General features: G+C 36.3%; 1 protein-coding gene across 1 annotated transcript; it reads right to left on the bottom strand.

Moving 5' to 3' along the window:
• Positions 1-133: 133 nt before the first annotated feature.
• LOC128242228 (SUMO-activating enzyme subunit 2-like) lies at positions 134-16,991 on the bottom strand. The gene is made up of 17 exons (XM_052959316.1): positions 16,833-16,991; positions 14,369-14,452; positions 12,647-12,782; positions 12,343-12,443; positions 10,804-10,925; positions 10,471-10,538; positions 9,557-9,681; positions 8,997-9,096; positions 8,320-8,465; positions 6,966-7,059; positions 6,613-6,725; positions 5,471-5,626; positions 5,009-5,066; positions 3,095-3,133; positions 2,597-2,702; positions 1,319-1,455; positions 134-826 (listed from the first exon to the last, which is right to left on the bottom strand). The coding sequence occupies exons 1-17, from the start codon at positions 16,974-16,976 to the stop codon at positions 657-659; spliced, it is 1,899 nt and encodes a 632-aa protein (XP_052815276.1). The 5' UTR covers positions 16,977-16,991; the 3' UTR covers positions 134-656.
• Positions 16,992-17,037: the final 46 nt, after the last annotated feature.

Here is a 17,037-nt window from a genome sequence, read left to right on the forward strand (position 1 = left end):
CTGCTAAATACGGGTATGACCAATGGTAAAATGCTAAAAGTCCAATCAAAATTAGTTGCATGTAAAAAAAAGTAATAGAATTTCGTACGATTTTTAGTACCACTAGACCCTCCTGTTAAACAGAGAAAAAACATTTAACTGGACATGATTTATTCATCACATAGCACACTAACATGAACACTAACTTTGAGTTTCCCAATGATCCATATGGTTTACCTGAAAATTGTAGACACACCTCACATAGCACACTCATGACTGAGTTTTAAACATCAATAAAACATATTTGCATCCTAGAGTGTACCTATATACAACATAGAATAAATTGTTTCTGAGCAAAGAAAATTCTCAATTTTTTTGTAGCGTTGATTAGTAAGATTCGAGTTCAGATATTAAGTGTTCTGACCATTCCTGTCCACTTTATCAACTATGGCATAATCGCTAGAAGTAATAGCACTAAAAGACAATATTCTATTTCTTGCTGTTACATCATTGTACAAATACACAAGCATACTTTTAGTATCCAATCATCAATATTTGCACATCCCCCCCCTTTGGGCCCAAAAATTCAACACTCAGATCAGTACAAGTCTTTGTTCATTTATCTTTTATCATATTGTCTCCAAAATAATCCTAATAGCTCATGTGTCTGCTCCGTCTCATAACACAACCACATCATTATCATCACCTCCAACTTCAAAACGTTTTTTCTTTGAGCTTGGCGACTCCTCAACCTCATCCATTTTACGTTTACGGCTTGCCACTTCATTTTTCGTCTGCTGTGACTCCTCGACGTCATCTATTATCATCAGATCGTCTTCCTCTACAACTGAAACAAACCCAACCTTGTATACTAGTTGCTGTTTTAATTGAATGTTTAAATAATACAAACATCTAGTAAAATCTATCCACGATAGAAAAAATCATCATCTCATCATTAAAGCTTGCCTTTATATTGAATAATGTTACACAAAAACATGACCAACACAGGCGGATATAACAACTTCTCAAGGGGGGTAACATTGTAAAGACATTTACTACACCCACGGTTAATCACATGTCATGACCTTAGTGCAATGACTCAATAACTGCTTCAATTTCTTAATGCAGTTATTGAATTAATGCGCTAGTGTGATGATGTGCCTATCTGACTTGTTACATGTAAACAATGTTCCAAGTCAAGGTCAAGGTTAAATATATGCATAGTGCTGCCACTGCCAAAAAACATGAATGCTAGGACAATAACTTGACGAAAAACAGACGAACCAAAAATATGCTAAATGTGTTTAAACTTGAACACAACTCAAGGTGCTAGCTATACCTATTTCTTTCGACTTTTCCTTGTCACCCCCATTCTCCTCGCCGGCTGTCTTCTCATCTGCCTCCGCCCCTGCCTTGGCTTGCAACTCAGAGATGTCACCCACCACAACAAACTCCTGATCCTCCTCTAGCTTCTCCCTGAGGATATACAGAAGAAATAGTTGTTAAGACACTATTCTTTATAATGAATTCAAACACATGTATAAAACACATGTATAACAAACATACATTTGAATGATCAACTTTAACTATTTACTAATTAATGCATTTATGGAAAATATTAATTACTGATACTATGTTGTCAATAAGAACCGACTGCCGGCCAAAATAGACGGTTCAAATGGCAATTGGGCTGGTTTAAATTCCGAAAAATAAGTGAAGTTTATGTACAATAAGTAATAGCTGGTCGGTTACTTTTACTATTTGAAACGGTTCAACCAAAACTTGTTGAGAACCCTGAGTCTGATAACACGATTGTATCTGTGTATTTAATAGCTGAAGACGTAAAAATATTTAATGATTGGCAAGAGCTTAAAGTTTTACTGTAATTTACTATTGTCTCATAAGGTAGGAATACTGTGTGTTCAGTAACTTTATTTCAAATTAAACATGATATCCTTCATAAAAAAACATTGTTTTCGACATTTATTCATCCTTTATGGTATATTAAAACATTTTATTAATTGTGGTAAATCTTATTTGGGAGTAAAGTTAATGTTGTGGCACAGTGGTTAATGTATTTATGTGGCCCCCTCTCATCCAAGGTTGTAGGTTCCATCCCAATTGTAACGACACCTGGATCCAATTTCTCCAAACTTCTTCAGGTGAACAGGCTTAAGTAGCTTATTTCAATTAGCCAAAATACATACTTAAATTTGATTTTCATAAATGGAAAATGTTAAATTGTAATTATCATAAAGATAATTTCTATTTGTCTGTTATGACAAGCACTTATTTGTTACAGTTACAGGCCACTCAAAAGTTTTTTTCAATTCAATTTTTATTGCCTGTGAAAAGAATTGTAAAAAAAAGTAAAATCATGCTTGAGGCTGCCCCAGCCTCTTAACGGTTAATCTTTTTATCTAGATTGCTTTATACTGATCAGCATATTACCAACTCTGTGTAAATACAATATAGAGTTAACCTCTATCCATGTTATGGCAAAAGATACAGTGTTTGTGTGACCATGACATCACAGTACACACCTCAACAACTATTCATTATTTTAAATCAGAAAAGCCCTCAGGAAGGGAAAGCACACTCCGACAGTGATACTTACTGATGGACAATGATGACGTTGAGTTCATAGTTCTGTAGGAAGTCGTCACACTTCAGTATAGTGTGGTTCCCAATGTTGAAGTTGCTCAGCAATTTCTCATTGTTCTCTGTAATATGATTGAATGCTTTAAATATAAACCAATAGTACAAGCATGTAATACCTTACAACTATTGCCATATGACTATTTCCACCATAGACATCACTTTCTATATTTCCATATCAGTATCCGCAAGTACATGGCAATATGTTGGGTCTTGGATGAGATATTAAGCAAAGGGCAGTTTCATGAAGAATTGTTATCAGTGGTTTTGAATGCAGGGCGGATTGTAAACAGTGAATATGACTGCACTTTTAGATATCTCAGCCACATATGAAACCGTCCCAGGAATTATTGATGAACTTTTATAAATCTATGTAATAAAAGATATGTAATATTTTTTTTAAATTTAAGTATTATTTAGGTAAAGATTCCCTCCAAAACAGACAACAAAGTCAAACCTTCTGTTTCTCCCTCTTCACTGGATATCAGGATAGTGCCTGTAAAGTAGATGAATAAATACGGTATCAATGACATGAACAGTACATGCAATGTTATTAAGTCAGAGATGTGATATTAACACATGACATTTAAATATGACCCATTGCATTTGGTTGTATACACACACAACTACATGCATTAGTACAGACATTGCAAAAAACTTTGGTGCGACGGACCTTTCCAGTAAATTTGGGCTCGCTCGGATTAAATTCATAGTGGGGTCAGAGTGTCTGCTGATAGATTTTCACAAAAACAAAACAAGGTTTAACCTTTATTATTTCGGAATGTGTAATGCACCAAGTCAAATAGTGTATATTACTGTGTATATATCGCGCCATGTTTTCAAACGGTAAAATGATTAACGTTTGTCATGAACATTGGAATGTTTTAAAGGATACTTTCAACTTTTCCGAACAAAATCAGTATTGGTACGGTCCAGGAAATACACTTTGCCAACAAATCAACCTATCCAAATTAAAATTTTATTTCAGAGCAAAATCTGGCAAAAACAACTGGTTTATATCTTAATACTTGTCAAAATACAATTAGCATAAAATGCTTTGAAAAAGCACGTTTTCAAACAAAAAATGTCAAATTTTCAGACAGACAACATATAGTGGGCTGTCTGTCCTTTTCAGAACTTTCGCGATGTCTGTAGTAATACATTTAATAACAAGAAATCCCGCAATGCGACGAAACCAGGTTTTTAATGATCGACAGAAGAACTTCAGCCTGTGTCTGTTTTTCTATTTTTAGTAACAGTGACATTGACCCTAGGGACCCCAAATGCAATCCATTGAAAGGTATCCATAAACTCTTCCTTTATACCAAGTTGGGTCAGGATATGTCAACCCTAACTGAAGTTATTCAGTTTCAACCATTTTTCTATTTTTAGTAACAGTGACCTTGACCTTGAATCTAGGGACCCCAAACGCAATCCCATGAAAGGTATCCATAAACTCTTCCTTTATACCTGGTTTGGTCAAGATATGTGTACCCTAAAATTATTCAGTTTCAACTATTTTTATCTTTTTAGTGACCTTGACCTTGAACCTAGGGACCCCAAACACAATCCCATGAAAGGTCTCCATAAACTCTCCCTTTAGACCAAGTTTCGTCAAGATATGTCATCCCTAACTAAACTTATTCAGTTTCAACCATTTTTCTATTTTTAGTAACAGTGACCTTGACCTTGACCCTAGGGACCCCAAACACAATCCCATGAAAGGTATCCATAAACTCTTCCTATAGACCAAGTTTGGTCAATATATGTCTACCCTAACTAAAGATATTCAGTTTCAACTGTTTTCTATTTTTAGGAACAGTGGCCTAGACCTTGACCCTAGGGACCCCAAATGCAATCCCATCAAAGGACCTTGACCCTAGGGACCCCAAACACAATCCCATGAAAGGTACGCATAAACTCTTTCTATAGACCAAGTTTGGTCAAGATATGCCAACCCTTACTAAAGTTATTCAGTTTCATAGGTGAGTTTGACGCCCGCCCACCCGCCCGAACAACGACGTTCGTCATTCTAATAACCAGGTTTCAATATGTGAAAACCTGGTTAAAAACATATAATATAAAGATTAAGTTAAGATAAATAAAGTTAGAATATTTTATTACTATTATTATTTTTAAATTGGTTCATGATTTTGGAAGTTTATTGGAAATATGATAAGTAACTACCAGTAACTGTGCAATTGTATCAACTTTTTTGACATAGGGCTCTGACAGCAGTTGTTCTGATCTTGGCTTAATATATATTTTTTCTTCAAGCTTCATGATATTTAATGAAGACATGTACAATGTCCCGTCTACTTAAACTAGCACATATAGACATGTGAGCTATAATACTGTGTGTTTCTCTTACCTTTTCCATCCTCTATTTCCACGTCCGGGGCTACCATACCAAGAGCCACTTTCAAAACCTGAAATATATGAAGGGTTTTAAGTACATTATAACATACTGGGATAAACCTTACAAACCACTAATATGATATCAAAATTCAACATTTCAGCTGATGCCCTCATCAGTACTGGAAAAGTCGATAACTTGGGGACATAATTTTTATAACTTGGGGACATGTTTTTCATTAATATCTTTGTTAATTCCAAAGGAATTGCAATAAAATTGGCACGCTAAATGTTAAGTTCCACTTATGAATATCTATGTGAAAAAGGTGAATGATTTTCCATGCTTAATAAACCTTTGTTTTAGGGTTAAGAACTTTTTCTTTATTTTATGAAGGTACCTTCTACTTTAACCAAACTTTCAACAACCGTAACCCTACACCATAACTCAGGTTACCAGCTAGAAACACACATATCATACCTTCTCCTCTAATGTTTTGACAGTGATTTTCTCTGTGTTAAGGACGACAGTGACCTCTGGTTTCGGGGCGCACACGTAACACTTTGGGTTTGGTTTATCCAGGGCACAAGGGATCAACAGCTTCTTGCGTGGGTTGGGCTGTCGGTTCAGGTATATCTGGAGGTGGAGTTTATATAAAAGAAACATTTTACACACATGTTGGTTTCCAATGTAGATTTATAAGTATTACGATATATATTATGACTTACATAGTGAAAATGATCTTCTAACTACATTAAAACGTGGTCCTAGAAAAACTGTTCAGGTTTGGTCCCTGACCGACATGAAATCTTCGAATTTCAATAAAATGTCTTTCAGTCCTTATTTCGATATAATTTTTGAAGATTCGCAATTTTGTGCATGCCCAATTGTACCAGAATTGATGTTTTTATGGCGGTATTTGATGTTTTTCACAAGTAAACAAGGGTAAAGTATGTGTTTTACGTAAAAATGAGTGACATAATCAATGGATTATATTTTCAGAATGCAGTTCATAAAGTCATATAAGATTAAATTCTATTGGAATTATAAGTGTCAGCATGTTTTGTACTCCAAATAATTCATTCTAAAATATATTTGAATTCAGTACAGAGTGCAAAACTAAATACAAGGACTTAGAAGCATCATGGGAGTTATTATCTTTTGCCTTGAAGATGTAACACTCAGTATTCAAATATTGAATACCGATATAAAATCTACCCATTTGAAATGGTAAGAAATGATTTTTTATCATGAAACGCTTTTATCTAGTATAAAACTTTGATTCAGTAATAAAAACTCTTTTGATGTCCTGCACTTTGTAACATGCATGTCATATATTTATATATAAAATAAAATGACCACAGAATGGGTCTGAAATCAATGTTTTAGAAAGTATTTTATCAGACTGACTAATTTTCTTTTGGACTGACAAAATTTCAAATGAAGACATTTCCTGAACCTTTATGATGTTTGTTTTGATAATATAAATTTATTATAGATCACATGTACAAATTATGAGAAATTGTAAATAAAACTTTATCTTTACTTGAAGAACTGCTAAAGCTAGCAAAAGTTGAAACAATGCCTGTGGTGTTTTGTTCACTAGTGAGTGTTTTCCTTACAGAATTGCACTTTTCGATGTTTCCACTCAAAATCTTCAGGCATTCCATGACAATAAGGCCTGCTATGATGGCATTGGTCATCGCTATTGCTGGTATGATGTTCCCTGCCATTGCTGGCAATATCAAATACAAGTATATAGTAATCATATAACAAATAATGTCATAATATTATCATGGAGCTTTCAGGAAACATCCATTAACAACCATAATAAATGAACCTTTCAAACAATTCAAAACCATGAACTTTCATGAAATACATCCTACATCCTTTGCCAAAATAAATTTACCTTATTATCACACTATTTCATATTTTATATCTGAATGAGCACTAGCCACGTGATATGTGCACTTACATTTAATGTCAAATCTTGTTTTGAAGGCAATGCCAAAGATCTGTGCCCGGATGTTGGCTGCCGCAGCAACAAAGTCCATGGCTGAATCATCATCCTTGAAAAGGAATTGCTCAATATTGTAATTTGATAAGCATAGTAGCACTTTAACACATCAAAAGGCATGCTGGCATTTTAAGACTTAGGTTAAGAATCAAACCAAAATACACATTTTTGCATATTAATTACTTATTATAATCAGACCCACAGGTACATTGTACAGTCCAAACTCGCTATGTCGACGTCAGATATCTCGACCTTCCAGTTGTGTCAACTTTTTTCTCCGGTCCCGAATTTATTCCTTCTTATTTTACATAAAATAAGTTTGCTTGTGTCAATTTTTCTATCTCGCTTATTTTGCTATGACGACCTCCTATTTCAGTCCCTGAGGTCAAATTTCACACATTTTCCTTGTTTCATATATCGAACTGTAGATCGAGTTGTAGGTGTGAAAATATTCATGACGGTTTGTGACATGTCGCTAAATTACCGTGTGCATCAAAATAACAAACTGTCATAATTGGATATGGTTAATTGGTAAGTGTGAATAATTAAAGTTGTTTGTTTATGTTTTTGATTAAAGAGAGATTTATTGCTCAAGCTATTGATTGAACCGCACAAGAACGCTGATGACATCATCGGAAAATTCAACAACATTGAAAGTAACGTGACAAAGAAATTTCGCTATACTCCATGTAGAACACAAACAGGCATAACGAATATGCTATTGTAACTTGATCTCATATGCGCTACACCGTTGTCTTACAATGAACAAGTGAATGTAATTGTGGTTTTATATATGTTTTGTGTAATCCATAAAGTGAATTAAATAGATTTAACACAAATAATTCATTTTTTTCACTTTTTTTTCTATAATACGTTTGCTATTTTCATGATGGACACAAGACAGTTCAATTGCAGAAGTCAGATGACGTACATAAATCAAACTCAAACAAAAAATGTAAAGGGATTCGTAATATTATTTTTTTAAATTCGGATGTGTGGAATGTTATCGACCTTTTTCCCTAGGTCCCGACAAAGTCGACAAAACGAGATTCGACTGTATAACAAAGTCCGATCTTTCATGATTGTTTATATTTTGTTTCAGAGAGTCAAGAAATAGTTGCAAGAGTAGTTTCAAAGTTATAGGGGTAAATCACTACCTAGACCACCCTGCCCCTGACTTACTACCCCACCCACCTTGCCCCAGACCAGCATCACTCCGCCCCCCTGGCTAGCCAGGTCAGCCTTGAGAGACTTCATACAATGAGCCAACATGGCTGCACACTCTTACTAAGTAAACCACTATCCAACCCACCTTGTCCCAGACCAACATCCCTCCGTCCCCCTGGCCAGCCAGGTCACCCTTAAGAGCATCAATACTGCGGGCAAACACGTCTGCACACTCCTGCATAGACCACTGTCGTTGATCCTGTATGACACCCTGCGGACGCGCACCATCAACTGATAACAGAATATACAGAACAAAATATTTATTTAACAAGGACTGGCTTTCATTGACATGTTTACTGTGGTTAATTCCTTATCAAAAAGGCTAAAAAAGTATCATAAAGGCCCTATATATATTAACATATTTGCTAGACAGCAACTGTTTGACCAGGTATGATTAAACTTAGAAAGCTCTGTCAAAAATGACAATAGTTCAAAAGAGTTCAAAAAGGACAAACACTCCCAGTTTTATAAAAAAAGATGAACAACCAAAGCTCACAACGTACTGGAAATAAAAATCTTATAAACAAGTGACCTACTTTTTGACCTAACATGACGCATAAGCTATATTGACCTTTATTTGATAGAAACACATTCTGATCAAGTTACTTAAGCATTGGTAGAAAATGTGCTTAAGATGTGAAAACAACCAAACAGCTGACCAGTTGATGAGAACAACAGATTGCAACAGCTCACTACGAGCATTCTTTGCTTGGTAAGGCTTGAAACCATGTTAAATGTTTGTAACAATGCATTCAAGCTAACCTGTATTCGGCAGGTTGTCCCAGTCAAGGGGGGTAGGGGCCCGTCTCTTCTTCCACAAGGCTTCCATAGACAACAGGTACTTTATGTCATCTCGAAACATCTGTAGGGAAAGGCATCTACATGTTATTACCTTAACACAAAGAAGAAGTTTCAATAAAAAAGATTCAAATGACCATTTTATTATACGACTGCTTTGCTTACATATAACTCTATATTGATATTTAAGCCTCTAAACCTTTTCTTAGTACTATCATAACAAAAGAAACTCTTTTATTATTTATAGACTAAACATTGCACATGTAATATATTGAATCATGTTGCAATAGATTGCAATAATATCTAGGTTGTTTTATTGTATTAATATTCACGATACCATTTTTGCATTTGAAACATCAATAAAAACCTTATGTGTCTACAGAAGCATTTCACATACAAGTTGTCATCATGGCACTGCCAATAGTTCATGAAAATGTTAAAACGCCTACACTGTGAAAAAGACACAAGGCAGGTGCAACTAATGTCAGGCAATTAACAAAGGACAGGGCAATCCCATCACTGACCTTGTTAAACAGCTTCTTTGGCTCGTATTTGATCTCCTCTACCCATGCCCGTGTGGACACACGGTGGAGGCCCCCTGTGCCCCCTGCCTTAGCTTCTCCATCTAGGGCATTCTGGCCTGCTTTGGCTGAAAAGGGAAATACCCGGTAAGTGTACAATTTGAATATGATCTGTTATATTTTAGAGAGCAAAAATAGCTTCAATGTATACTTAATGTATAACCTCAACACATTTATCCCCTTTAAAGATACAAAAGCCATTTTGCAAAGAAACCAAAAACATAATGAAATTTAAAACAATAAAAAACAATAATAAGCTACAAGTTTATCTAGCCGAATGTTTTCATATCATCTCAGTGTTGTGATGACATTTCCACTTCCTTCCTTCTACAAGTCAACCTTCCTGTCTACATCCCTTTCCACCTCCACAAGTCTAAACCCCTGCTCCACTCAAGTCCACAAGATTTTCTCTCCCTTCTACACCCTTGCTACACAAGTTCCCCTCCCATCTGCACCTCTGCTCCTCCCAAGTCCACAAGCTTACCCTCCTGTCTAAACTCCTGCTTACCTCCTGTTTACAAGCTTTCCCCACCCATCTACAACCCTGCTTCAATGATGTCCACAAGCTTCCCTTCTGGTCTACACCCCTGCTCTACTCCGGTCCACAAGCTTTCCTCCAGTCTACACCCCTGCTCCACTCCAATCCACAAGCTTTCCCTCTTGGCTACACCCCTGCTCCACATGTTCACCTCCTGTCTACACCCCTGCTTCAAAAGTTTCCCCACCCATCTACACCCCTGCTCCACTCAAGTCGACAAGCTTCCCCTCCCTTCTTCAACCCTGCTCCACAAGTTCTCCTCCCATCTATACCCCTGCTCTTAACGCCTGCTCCAACCCTGTACACAAGTACACCTAACCTGTGAGTTCAGGGTCCTCTGTGTCCGGGGAGACGTCCTGGTCCGGATCTTCCTCACCAAACAGCTGGCTGTAAAAAACGTTATAATATATTAGTTATTAAACATTACATGGCACATAGTTAAACTTGGAGTGGCAATACTTCTGGATTACAGAAGTTTTTTAAGCAATTAATTTCCAACAACAAAACAAGTTTGACAGTGATTTGCAAATTGTCAAAATAATGCTGTGACAAAGACGTGTAAAGAGAATTCAAACTACCATTGACCTTTCTCTTAAAGCCTTATACTTAAGCCTGCAATTGCATTTTTAAAATATTTCAGAAAGCCTCTTACTTGAATAAGTGTTTAGCCCAAACGACACAATGTATTGGCTCGGAAGGGGTGTTTCGGATTGTGCAGCCGGGGAATGTCTTTTGGGGAGGCTTTGGTATGCACTCATAACATTCTGTCAGACCCTGCGGAGACGAGCGCACACATTTGTTACATTTCTTTTATTAAAAATCTAAAACAAAATTCAACATTGGCACTGTTCAACAATTCTTATAAATAACTATTTTACACATGTAAGGCAAAGCGCTAGCTTTTGCCTTTTATGGTGTTGAATTTTAGTTTTATTTTACAGTGTAATTTTTAGGGGCTCTGATTGTCAACAGGAGTGCCAACTGTTGCAAAATATGCCCATCCTTTTTTTAGGACAAGTAAATGATAATTGAATGTACATTAGAAAAAAATAAGAAAACGGAAACTGTTCACACAGTTTTTTGCAAATTTGGGGGTCATAACTCGTAACGAAGCTGTTTATCAGACCTGACCGAAGTATACTGCCCATAAACATATTGTCAGAAATTAAGGATGATTGGACAAAATCTTCTAAATGTATTGATCAGACAAGTACAATTTCAGGTAATGGCTATGTGAAGTGTGATAACTCTTCAGTGAAATGAGCCATATGGCTTATAATCAAACTTGTCTAAGATATTGTGCCCATACACATTCTGACTTAATTAGGTGAATACCGTAAAGATCGAAAAAAGGCTTCTTAAGCTGTTATCAGACAAGACCAATTTCAGGTAATATTTATAATTATAAACAAACGGCGATTACTCTTGAGGGACTCAAGCAATAAAGCTGGTTACCAGTCTGGTACCAAGACATTATGCCCACATTCTGACCAAATTAACTGATGGTTTGATGGAGTCAAAAGTTATTCATCGATCAACACAGAAGACGCCGCCTGTCCGCCTGCCGCAGGAGAAACTGTATTATTTCCGGTTTTATGAACAGGCATATAAAAATAAATATTTTTCCCTACAAGTTCCAAATCAAAATATTCCCCTTCTCCAAAGGCTTAAGCCTGCAATAATTGAAGTGAACTAAAATCTGTTACAGTGTCATTTTTTGTTCAGTTGTGCTTCAATCATGGTACCGTAACACATTATATTTCATATTTAAAAAGGAGTAATGACATGTCAGTGTTCTTCATATATTGTGTGACATAGACAAAAGTACATGTATTAAATTAAAATCTGCACAGAAAAGGAAGAACACACAAAATTAACCATCTAAAGTGAACAGGCACCCATTTCCCCAGACTGCAAAATATGCATTATCATCTATAACAAACTATATAATATCCTTATCTAGCCAGATTATTAGGAAGTATTCATTCTCATTTAATGAATAAATTCAGAAAAAAAACAAATGTAAACAATATCCCTAAGCATGCATCACATCATTACTATTGACGCCTTTCAGAAATTTACTGCAAAGAACATAAAAAACAACTTTAATATTGATGGAGAATACTAAGACTACATAGATAGCATTTGGATAATGTAAACAATTCTCATAAGGTTTTTATAGGAAAATTACCTTTTTAATGACAGAGACTTGACCGAGATAGCCTGCCGTTCCACTTTCTATTAGAGGCTTATCAGCTGCTAGACACATCCTATTCACATGGTTACGGGCAGCTGCAAAGGTTTGGAGGTCAGATAGTCAAGGACATAAATATTTTAATTTAAGGCTTACCATGCTCTGCTATAAATGTACGTTGTGCAGACCAATTTCTCAAGCACTTTACACTTCACATAACACAATATTAATACAGTAGTTTTAGCAAGCCATAATAATTTTAGTTAGCCATAATAATTAACAAAAAAACACACTAAAATACCTCTGTTATCTAAGGCATTCAGGACAACATCAAACTTCTTGAAAAAACCAAGGCCATAATCTGTGGTCATAACGCTATCATGGTAGGCAATGATCTTGGCGTCTGGATTGAACCGCAGAGCACTCTCTTTGGCCACCTGTAACCAATAATATAAACATTAACATTACATTATGATTGCATCCATTGCATCAGAATTCAATTTAACATAACAAGCTTTTTTGAAAATGCCAACATTTAGCAAGTACAATTACACATGTCACAAAGAATATAAATGAACCAGTCTGTTTTTACTCATAATTTTGGGAATGCGGCTGGAGCATTTCTGATTGGTGAAAATGTGTCAATTAATATTGTGATAATTAAAGAAGCAACGTTTCGGCCCTCATCAGGTTGTATATAATAAACAGGAAAACAAGAGCTGTCACAGTATGTGACAAATGCCCCCGAATGTGACATTGACCTACAAACAAGGTCAGTACATGAAAAGTTGATCTTGCCTTTACGTGTCAAATACATATGGCAAGTTATTTTAAATTGCCTCTGAACATAAAAAAATACCACCCATACTTGACAACCTACACTGTTATGTCCTTATATTCGGAATTCCCTTGTGAATAAACACTTAGTGTATCTTTCACCTTAGAGGTAGGGACATGGGTCTTGCACACGACACGTCGTCTTCGTATGTGGAACACATGTAGCAAGTGATTTTAAAATCTGTCCATACAAGGGAAAGTAACAGCCCTGACACGACAACCTATACTCTTATGTCCTTATATGCAGCACTCCATTGTAAATAAACACTAAGTGTGACCTTGACCTTTGAGGTAGGGACACGGGTCTTGCACGCGACATGTCGTCTTGGTATGTGGAACACATGTGGCAAGTTATTTTAAAATCTGTCCATACAAGAGAAAGTTACAGCCCGGACACGACAACCTATACTCTATGTCCTTATATGCAGCACTCCATTGTGAATAAACACTAAGTGTGACCTTGACCTTTGAGGTAGGGACACGGGTCTTGCATGCCACACGTCGTCTTGGTATGTGGAACACATGTGGCAAGTTATTTTAAAATCTGTCCATACAAGGGAAAGTTACAGAGCCGGCCGGCCGGCCGGACGGACAGTGCGATTTTAATATGCCCACCTTCGGGGGAATAATAATGTCAATCTTGCAGAATTAATTTTTCTCACTAAAATCAATAAATATTGGGATTTCTAATTTGGCCTAGAAATGAACAAGAAAGCTTTAAAAATAAAAAAGACAAAAAAAGTGAAGTTTATTTTTTTAAAGAATACACCAATTCAGAATCACCATTCTATAGTAAATGCTGTATGATACAATTTTTGGATGATATAATAAAATCATAGAATAGGGAATTTTATTTTCACATCATGCAAGGATAACATTTACACCACAAACTTTAACACTGTATTATGTGAAATAAGAAAGCGACATTAAATCTAGAAAAGCGATGTTCACTTCCACAAAACTTTGCAGAACAAAGTTGGGGATTTCACAATCAAAATGCACAAATCCAAAGGTAAACTTTGATTTCACAACCAAAATGCACAAATCCAAAGGTAATTTGGTGCAATATTTTCAACAATATCAAATATAAAAGTTCTTTGTTTGTGTGCGTTATAAGGAAAAAATCAAAAGACACTTATTACCAAGGGTATTATAAAGAAAGAAATATAAACATAATTTTCTTTACCTGTGCCTTAGACTTGCCGACATGTTCTTTCCTAAACAAAAACTGCCTGTTTAAATTGCTCACATCAATCGTGTCCAGATCAATCTGAAATGTACAAAGCATGAACAGGGGAATTAAAATTGGAAGATTTAACCTAACATCTAATTGTCTTTTACATGGCATAAAATAAATGCAGAAAGATTTACAAGAACCATTCAATCTGAGGAAAGAATATCTCAAAAACCCTCACTCAAATGTTTCATATGCAGAGGGTTTTTATTATGGCCTACTACAGTCTCAATTTGGGGTTTTGAAATATAGTGTGCATTTATTAGAATAAATTTTAAATTTTGAGTTTTAAAACTTTCACACACTTCATCTGTATAACAGTGACACTTTGTTGAAAAACAAAAGGAAAAACTCAACTTAGACCCCCTCACTTTATTTGTACTCATAAAGTATGACAAACTTTAATAAGTGGAGGTAATCTTACTATTTATTTAAAGGCACATAATCTGCAATCATGGAGTAATCATAATATGAACTCAATCCTAATATTTGAAAAACATAACAATGTGATAGATGATGTTCAGTAGACTCAACGAGTTAGACCCAAGTTCTGTTTCCTTGCCCTGATATTCGCTATAGCGGCCAACAAATGAATTTATTGACTGTCTGCATTCCTCAGAGTTTGAATTTAAGGCCCTCGAAGGGTGATCAGTCAACTGAAGAATTATGAACGTGGCTTTCCTCGGAGTCATTAACTCTGCAAAACTCTGCGGACACTTCACATGAATCTACACTAAGTTTTTAAAAAAGTAATTAAGATTTTTAACCGATTATGACTGCTACACTAAATTGTTATTATTATTTTTCCTCTGCCGAGCAGGTAACTCTGTAGTGTGTGTGGGTTAGAACCAGCCTCCCGGTTAGCTCAGTTGTTTAAAGCGCCGTGCTAGTGTTTTAGCAGTCGTGGGTTCGAGACCCACACCGGGCATACTTTTACTCCCAGGTTTACTTTACTGGTGACAGCGGTAAACGGCAGGAGTGCCTCCGTCGGCCTAAAAGATTAATGGGGAGTAGGAGTGTAGTGTGTGTGGGTTAGAACAAGGTACCCAGTTGGTTAGGGCGCCATGCTAGTGTTCCCCCAGTTGTGGGTTTGAGCCCCACACCGGGCACACTTTTCCTCAAAGGTTTACTTAAATTTTATTAAAATAAGTGTTATCGAACTTATGCACCAGTCAATTGTAACCATGGCCCCCCCAGGCCCAGGGGTATACCGGGGATAGCGGGGAAAATGGGCCGTGTTTTTACCTTTCAGGTGGCCCAGCAGTGCTGGGTGATAGTCTAAAATAATAGACGTGTTATACGGGATTCTTCCAATCCCTAACGTCTAAACGGGAATGTGCAAAAAACGGGGGTGTTTTAAAAATATTGAAATTGTTTTAAATGAAGTATTTTATGGTTGAAATTGATCATAAAGAGTTATATTCATATTTATCCATGTAAGTGAAATGTTATTTTGCACTAAACAAGCATTTAATGCATTAAAACAAGTTGTTTACCTTTCCAATAAAACGAAAGTTGACTGACACAGAAAACAATTATGCGAAGGGGAACAACTCAATACAATCGTAATAACTCGGCCTCCTCCGACAAAGCTTCGAGATAGACCTCGTTACACAATCGTAGCAACTCGGCCATGGCCGAAATGTTCCGAGCGATTTAAAACTGTGCCCTGAAGCCTTGCAGGTGCCCGTCATGTATATATCGTTATGTTTTGACAGAATGAAATGAAGAAAAGCCGTCAAACTCATAATTATAAGTTGGATATTTATTTTTTGTGTACTGAACTAATATAAAATAACATTATCTGGTAATATTTTTTGTTTTTATGATATTTTATAGACGCTATATGCTTTAACCCGGAATCCTGATCGGAACAACTACCCACTTTTGATACTAAACAATTTGTACGTGAAGGATTTGCCATATCAAAAATCTAAAAAAATCTGTCAACGCACAATTATTTGGACTATGCTGGGTGAATGCAGTGGTTTGTCTTCGCGCAAAATATAGCAGGAAATGGGCCTTACCTAGTGTCCCTGGGCTCCGGGGATTTGGCGGGGATTTTACCATCAGTTTGTTCCCGCAGGACAGGGATTTTACCCGGGGTTGGCTAGACCGAAAGTCAAAGTCCTCGGACCTGGGGTGGCCGTAGTAACACTTGACTGGTGCATTGATTTAGTAGGTTAGATAGTTGGTAATACATATCCAAAGTTTCAATGCAATAAATGATGTATTTACTGAGACAATGACTTATAGGTGCTTACATGCAAAACCTTAACCAAGGTGTGAGGTCGACCCCGACGCCAGGGTGAGTAATATAGCTCTCCTTATTCTTCGAATAGTCGAGCTAAAAATCAAAATAAATACAGTAGCCGGTGTAGGCTGACACAAAGAAAAGCAACATCAGTATTTTTACCGTTTCAATGTCCACAAACCCAGTGAGCACTAAATTCTTTAACAGTTCACATCCAATACCGCCGGCGCCAACGACGAGGACTTTACTATTTGCTACTTTTTCTCGGACATTTTCATCCAAAATTCCGACCATGGACGCAGCCATTTTGAAACTGTTCAAAATCACACACCGGATTATACAGTTCTAGTCAAAACGGGCATATCGT

This window comes from Mya arenaria, chromosome 8, assembly GCF_026914265.1.
Source record: "Mya arenaria isolate MELC-2E11 chromosome 8, ASM2691426v1".
Classification (NCBI taxonomy): domain Eukaryota; kingdom Metazoa; phylum Mollusca; class Bivalvia; order Myida; family Myidae; genus Mya; species Mya arenaria.

Bases quoted from the DNA above. Each gene is read 5' to 3' on its own strand.
- LOC128242228 (XM_052959316.1), bottom strand. From the start codon at position 16,976: ATGGCTGCGTCCATGGTCGGAATTTTGGATGAAAATGTCCGAGAAAAA. The intron at 7,060-8,319 runs GTGGGTTGGATA...TTCCTTTTCAAG, and splicing joins GGATGTTGGTCTGGGACAAG to GATGATGATTCAGCCATGGA. The intron at 5,067-5,470 runs GTATGATATGTG...CATATATTTCAG, and splicing joins TCAAAACATTAGAGGAGAAG to GTTTTGAAAGTGGCTCTTGG.